At 42.6% G+C, this 7,467-nt stretch overlaps 1 protein-coding gene across 1 annotated transcript in view; it reads left to right on the top strand.

Annotated features, from left to right (window-relative positions):
- Positions 1-6,798, top strand: part of LOC104521472 (Golgi apparatus protein 1-like) — a gene marked incomplete at both ends in the record, with an annotated part of 28,401 nt that extends 21,603 nt beyond the window's left edge. The window contains one exon of the mRNA XM_010163480.1: positions 6,677-6,798. Within this exon, the coding sequence (XP_010161782.1) occupies positions 6,677-6,798 (122 nt within the window). The remainder of the gene's footprint in view (positions 1-6,676) is intronic.
- Positions 6,799-7,467: the final 669 nt, after the last annotated feature.

The following is a 7,467-nucleotide window of genomic DNA, read 5'->3' as shown; positions in this document are numbered from 1 at the left end:
CTTGATTTTTTTTTTTTTAAAGTGTTAAAACACTCCCTCTCCTTCCTTTTTCCCCCTATGCCCTATCCTTGGAAATACACTAAGTCTTCTCAAAGCACCTTTCCCACTCAGTTTTATTTTTGCTGTTTCATTCAGCTTAAACAATAGAAATGGAACTTCAGGGACAGGCAGGAACAACACACTGCTGCACGGCGTCGTAGTTGCAGCCACTGAGGGACATGTCATTCTTCTCCAAAATACCTCTTCAAAATAGGATGATTCTTTAGACTCTTTTAGACTTTATTTTGGCCCAGATGCATCCTGTTTGTAGTCTCTTTAAATTGAAAACAATTGTTTAATATTTGTACAAACTCATTAGTCCTTTTTAATGTAATATTACATTTCTGTACTTAATACCTGGTTTGAATGACTCATGAGCCTGGAAGAGTGACGTCAATGCCAAAAATGGTTAGGGAGTGTTAGTGCTGATGTAGGAATTTGGGGAGATGTGTGCTCTTGATCTTCTGCAATATATGGAATCACTGTAGTCCATTTTCCATGTAAATGTAACTTAAAGCCTGAGTCCAAAATGTTGCCAGTTTGTGTTTGTTATCAAAGATAAATGAATATCTGTTCAATTTCTGTAGGAGAGAGGATGCTTTTGGGATGAAGGTTATTTCTGCATAAATACCAGGTGTATTGGTGCAGCAGCTGTACAGTTTGAGTCATTTCTGCGGTGAGCTGTAGTGCATGACTTATGCTTTGCAACATTACTGTGAAAAACTGAATACCTGTTTCTGCTTAAATACAAAATTGAACGTGCTGCCTCAGAACTTGCTTATTTGAAAAGTGTCGGAAGATCAGTTCATCTTGGGAATAAGTTTGAGGTCATGAAGTGTGTGTTTGGAACAAGTCATAAGGCAGGAGACCCCCAAAAGTGATATGAGATTTCGGACTTTGGGGGAAAATAATGTGTGTAGAAATCTAGAGGGTTTTTTTCAGTTCTCTGAAACTTCTTTAGGTTTCTACAGTAAGTTGATGCAGCAGCAGGGCTTGTCCATGACTGCCCTTCAAGCTGAACGACCTGTGTTCTGTTCTCTGTGCAAAAGATAACAGGAGCAAATTAAGTGTTGATTTGATAAAATATTATGAGTTTGTCCGTATTTTTATGGACAAGAGGAAATAGATGATTGCAAGAATAGGATAAATATTCCAGTGTTCTGGATTCCTAAGGACTGGCATGGTGCTGTTATATAGCTGCCTACAGCTTCTGAGGTATCATTTATGGTTGATATTTGTGTCTGTGAATACACTGGTTGTCTCAGCTGTCACTGGTTTTGTTCGGTTTCGATTTATTGTGTTAGAATGAGCTTCTTGGTTTATCTTCTATGGTAGGTAAATTATCTTTGTAAGGAAGAGAATATTGTCTGAAACCCTTCCAGATACTGTGGGGCTTGTGCAAGACACTCAGACTCGCCTGTCATGAGACTGGCCCGTATGACAGGCTGTGAAGAAGACACCGTAGAGGTCCATCCCTTCATAGTAGCTGGAGATGCTTCATTTCCTCTTGGATACCTAGGAGGGCACTTTTGATATGTGCTTCTGCTGAGCCACTGATAAGTTTCTGAAGCTGATTTCTTAGCTTCTTTGTTGCCATATGTCAGTATAGGTTGGTCTTTGAGACATGTGGATGGTCTCAGAAGTGCAGCTTCAGTAAATTCATTCACGGAGGAAAGATTGACCTGTGTTGGGGTTTCCAAAAACTGGTAAGGAGACTGCATCAGACAGCATGGGCTGCTTTGTTTTAGGGTTTTTTGTCTGCAATGTAATGTCAATGGGAGCTCCTATCAAGTTGTACCTCCAATGGCTCCTCAGCTGCAGATGGGATGGCTGCTTCAGCCATCTCCTGCCTACTTACTTCCTGGCTACTGCTTGGTCCACATGATTTCAGACCCAGTCCAGCTGACTGCTGTTGCTCCTTGCTTTCTGATGTTCTTGGGTAATTCTTATTTCAGGAACATAGTGCTGATGCTCTCAAATTGAACTTTGATGTGACTATTGATGGTGTAACTACTGGTCTGTGGCAGCTCTACCTTGTCACTTGTGGAAACAGAGGAGATCAACAGAGTTGCTTTGGTGTTGTCCCAGCAGAGCTGGCTGCAGTGCTTTGGGCTCATCTCCAGACATTGTCTCTTCTGTGCAGAGTCAAAAACTTGTGTCCCCATGCTTTTAGTAGCATTTTCATTTCTTGGCTAGCTCAGAGCAGTAGGACTAGTCCTGAAATTCTTCGTTGTAGAAGCTGTATGACCAGATGTGCCTGCCTAGACAGTTTGCTTGAGGAAATTGGAACGGGAAACATCTAATTTGGATCTGGTTTTGCTTACTGTCCTGTCTGTCCAGGTTTGCTCTGATTCTGTTTGCCTTATGAAAGGAAGATGTTTGTCCATCTGCCAAAAACAACTCCAAAAAATCCCAAACCAACAAAACTTCACTGAAGAACCTGCATAGTTTTATTTTCCTGCAGGAGCATCTGCTCATACTCTTTCCTGCATGAGGAACATGAATGATTCTTTGTACTTAAAACTGACAATGAAATATGTTCTCAAACTCTGATTTCTTGACCTGAGGGGTTTCATTTCTTGTGACACCTGAACCAGAATGAGTCTGTGCTCAAGACTAACGGTGCTGTTGAGTAAGAGCCATGCCTAGACCCAAACATCTAAGAGCTGTGTGAGTTTTTTATCTGAGTTTTGATCAGTGAACTTGCCAAAATGCACAAGTTCTGTAAATGGTAGAGGAGCAATGGCTTTCTGTGTAACATAAATGGTTCAGCCTAAGTTAAAAAACAAAAATCCTGGGTGTTTGGTCAGCCTTATCTTGCCTAACTGTAGGCTCAAGTACCTTGCTCACCCCAGCATATCACAGGTAGGCTCTAGCAATGTGCCCTCTTAAGGGCTGTTTGCAGTTTGGCTTTGCCATCTGGAAGAGCTCTCTGCCTGCTCTGAAGCAAAGGATAGAGCTCCTATTATTTATACTATTGTACTTCTATAGGGGCATGCATTTTATTAAGGAAAAAAAAAAATCATCAGAAGGGGATACTACTTGCAGAGCATATCTACCCATGTGAAACAAAGCCTTTGCTTTGAGGAAGCACGTACAGCTTGGATATGTTCCTGTCATTAAATGGTCTTCTGCAAATATCATTGTTATTCTTCAGAGATGGAGATTCTGTTCATGGGGAAGGCAGGTCTGTGATGCTGTAGGTCATCAGACAGCAGAAATATGCGTCCCTTAATTCTGAGCATCAACCCATAAAAGGTCTGGCAGTGTCTAGCACTAGTATTGCTCGGTGGAAGCAATATTTTATACTAGAGCTGCTGGCAAGCTGTTTTTCAAATACGTGGCTTTTATATTGCTCTGGTTTCATCTTTATTTTTTCCTGTTCAGTCCCTTGAGCATGTAAAACTATAATCCATGCTAAAAAGGCAGATCCTTCTGCTTCCATTTCTAATACAGTTAATAAATTGATAGTTAATTGTTAATTTAGTTCCACATCAGGATAAAAAGTTCAGAGGATTATAAAAGTTATCCAGCTGCTTTTCAGCTGCAAGGATTTGTTGTGGGAGAGAGAAAAATGCTATAAAACCTTCACTTTTATTACTGTTGCCAAATCATTCCCTTGCCCCTGTGGTCAGGGCAGCTGGGTTGGTGCTGCACATCTGGCAGGTGTTGGAGGATGGGGACTGGGAATCCTGCAGTAGTGCCCAAAACTGGGCAGAGACACTGGGAGGGGATCTGGTGCTTCTGAGCTGTTGGACCCAGTGCACTTGGGCCTCTTCCACTTGGTAGCAACACAAATACCACTTAACTGAGACCTGAGGAAGTATCCTGCCTCTGTAATGCTCTAACCAGTTTATTTAATCTGTGTGTGTAAGAAAGTGTCAGGTTTGGGGTTTTATTCAGCCATTTGTCCTTGAGGGAGTAATTCCAGTAATTGTACTTGATCCATTTTTATATGTAAACACAATCCCAGCATTGCCTGGATTGGAAAAGCCCTTTAAGATCATGGAGTCCAACCATGAACCCAACACTGACAAGTCCCCAACTAACCCATGTCCCTCAGCACTGTGTCTACACCACTCTTCAATCCCTCCAGGGATGGGGACTCCACCACTGCCCTGGGCAACCCCTTCCAATGCCTCAGAACCCTTTCAGGAGAGAAATTCTTCCTCACATCCCATCTCAACTGCCCTGGCCACAACTGGAGCCCATTTCCTCTTGTCCTGTCCCTTGGTCCTTGGTTGAACAGACCAACCTCTATATCTGACATGATGTGAGCCCAGCATTACGTGCAGAGTATTGCCCCATGCAGGCTGTGTGTGTGCACACCAGCAGAACTTCCGTATTTTTATTTTTCTTCTGGAATTGACTCTTAAGAAGTTTGTAAAGGACATATCACTTCTCACTTCTGCTGATGAAGGTGCAGTTCCCTGTTAGGAGCTGGGTCCTGTATTTCACTTCTGTCTGACCACTGTCAGAGTCGTATAAAATGTTTCTTTTTATTATTATTAATTTTTTAGTGAAAATATCGCAAGAATTTTTGAATCAACAGCTTGTGCCTGCTAGGCAGTGCTCTTCTGAGCTGCTTCCATCCCTTAGAAACTGAGGCTGGGCCTAATTAACTTTGGCCAAGTGCAAGTTTCAGGAAGTTCTGCGTTCCTCCCAGGCAGTCTGTGGTCTCTCCTCTCAATTACAAGCTTCCCTATCCTATTTATTGGATAAATAGCACTAGCTTGTATTTTCTCCAGTCCTCTGATGCTTCTTTCTTCTTTGTGTTTTGTGATGTTAGGGCTTTGCCCTTGAAGGTTTCCTGGGTGGTATTTAGGTGCAGACTTTGAAAGGTGAAGGGTAAAATTGTAACTGTGCTTTTGATTTAGTTGGGCTGTGGGCCAGTAACAAAAATCATGAAGCGTCAAGATGTTAACAGCACAGACCATTTGATGTTGGTGTGCAGTTGCCTTCTAAGCAAGCTCTCTTTTTTTTTTTTTTTTCCCCCTCCAAATTTGTCAGCTAAAAATGTTTGCCTGTGGAATGATGACACCAGGCTGCCCTATGTCAGTCTTTCGGAATTCACAGCTTGGTGGGAAATGAAGTGGGACCTGGGGATCTTGGGCTGAGTGATGGCCCAGAAGCTACCCTTCTTCCTAAAGCAACTGAGGGAACTGGGGTTGTTGAGCCTGGAGAAAAGGAGGCTGAGGGGAGACCTGGCTCTGTCCAAGTCCCTTGGAGGAGGGTGGAGAGAGGTGGGGGTGGGTCTGTTCAACCAAGGCCCAAGGGACAGGACAAGAGGAAATGGCCTCAAGTTGCCCCAAGGGCAGTTGAGATTGGATGTGAGGAAGAATTTCTTTGCTGAAAGGGTTCTGAGGCATTGGAAGGGGTTGGCCAGGGCAGTGGTGGAGTCCCCATCCCTGGAGGGATTGAAGAGTGGTGTAGACACAGTGCTGAGGGACATGGGTTAGTTGGGGACTTGTCAGTGTTGGGTTCATGACTGGACTCCATGATCTTAAAGGGCTTTTCCAGTCGAGACCATTCTGGGATTAAACGTGACTGAGTTTTACCCAAACTCTCTTCCCCTGGCCCAGCAGATGCCTCTCAAATTCATGTTCAGATGTCATGGGCTGTCTGAAGATGACCTGTCTGGATCTGACTTTGAAGCTCAGTGCTGCAGCTGTTAAATTATATTTGCTTATTAATAAGAGACAGTTATTTTTCTGAAGCTTTAATCAAAATAACTGTTTCACAAGAAGAAAGGACTTGATGAAACTGTTCATAGTGTATTTACTTATGACAGTTTAAAGTATTTAGAAGTCACAAAAGGACTTGCAGGGATATCACAGCTTCAGGTTGGCACACCTGGTCTCTGAACCTTTGAAAAGTTTTTGTTTTTCTTTCACTTATACCATGACTACTTCTAAATAGATAAAAACTGATGCTCTGCTTTTGTTATACATGTGTGTGTATATATATATATGATATATTATTATATATAGTTTTATCATAAGAGTTATATAGTTTTATGATTTTATATATTGAAAATTGATTAATATAGACCAAAATGTGGTTACCCTGGCTTCCAAAAGCTTGAGCAGGCATACCTGAGGAAATCATATTTCATGGGCCAGCAGAATGGGACACTTTATATTTCAGTGAAACTTTTGTGTCCTCTCAGACAATTCAAAAACATTTTTAAGCTTTGTTTATAATTATGTGACTGGTCTTTAAACATTGATTTGGGTTTCAGTTTAGAGCAGTAGATAGTCCTCATGGAAGCGTGACAAATTTGCGTGTTTGGTGTCATCAGCTGTATGGGTTGAGGATGGATCAAAAATACAATATTCAAATTTTACCAGTTCGGTTTTATAAATTGATATAGAAGTGGTCCAGGTTTACAGTTGACCTTCAGTGCGTGACCCGTCTCCTCCAATGTTCCTGGGCTGCTTCACGAGGATAATTAGGGGTCAGCAGCACTCGACTCCCACGTCTGGTGATTGAGTTGGCAGTACAAGCACTTAAAATAAGCAAGAGGTCATACCTGGTCGTGTTGTTATTGGCATAGAATCACCACGCTGAGAAGTTGTAAGTGCTCTCATTTTGATTATTATAATTTGTTTTCCTATCCACAATTTCTTTCTTCCAGCTTCAAACACTGATTCAAGAAACTGACCCCGGTGCAGATTACCGCATTGACCGAGCGCTGAACGAGGCCTGCGAGTCGGTGATACAGACTGCCTGCAAGCACATCCGCTCTGGAGACCCGATGTAGGTGACTCTTGGGTACAGCTGATTTTTTCTTTCTGTTGGGCATCCATGAAGGTTGTGTGACTGACCAGTACAGATAATAAAACCTGTTTTCGTAATTTCCACGAGACATTATGGACTCCAGACTAGCAGTTTGTACACGGTTGGAGGTGTGAACCGAGCTCTGTCTTCATTCTTGCTATATAAGCAGGCTGGTATTTTTATTACAGTGCTGGTTTAGCACTGGTTAAGGGCGTAGCTATCTCAGGCACTTAGATTGAATTTGTAACATTTAATGTGCTAATTTCTCTTACTGCTGGTGGTTTCACTTGGCTGGCACTTGGCTAGCAACCAAACACAGCCCCCCCACCCCACCCCTCCCCGGGGATAGGGGAGAGAATTGGGGGCAAGGGTAAGGAGACTCGTAGGGTGAGATAAGAACAATTTAATCATTGAAATTAAATAAAAAATCTAATACTGATATTAAAATAGTAATGATAGTAATACTAGTAATAAAATATGCAAATGAGTGACACCCAGTGCCATTGCTCACCACCCGCTGACCAAGCCCGGCCCGTTCCCAGATAATGATCCTGGAGCAGCAACAATCCCGAACTGAAACTGCAATCCCGGGAGAGCCAGAGCCCGAGCGAAAGCCAGAGAGAGCAAGAGAGGAAGAGCCCCTCATGG

This window comes from Antrostomus carolinensis, unplaced genomic scaffold, assembly GCF_000700745.2.
Source record: "Antrostomus carolinensis isolate BGI_N321 unplaced genomic scaffold, ASM70074v2 scaffold6322, whole genome shotgun sequence".
Classification (NCBI taxonomy): Eukaryota; Metazoa; Chordata; class Aves; order Caprimulgiformes; family Caprimulgidae; genus Antrostomus; species Antrostomus carolinensis.
The sequence above is the reverse complement of the archived record's forward strand: the minus strand, read 5'-3'. Positions and strand labels throughout refer to the sequence as shown.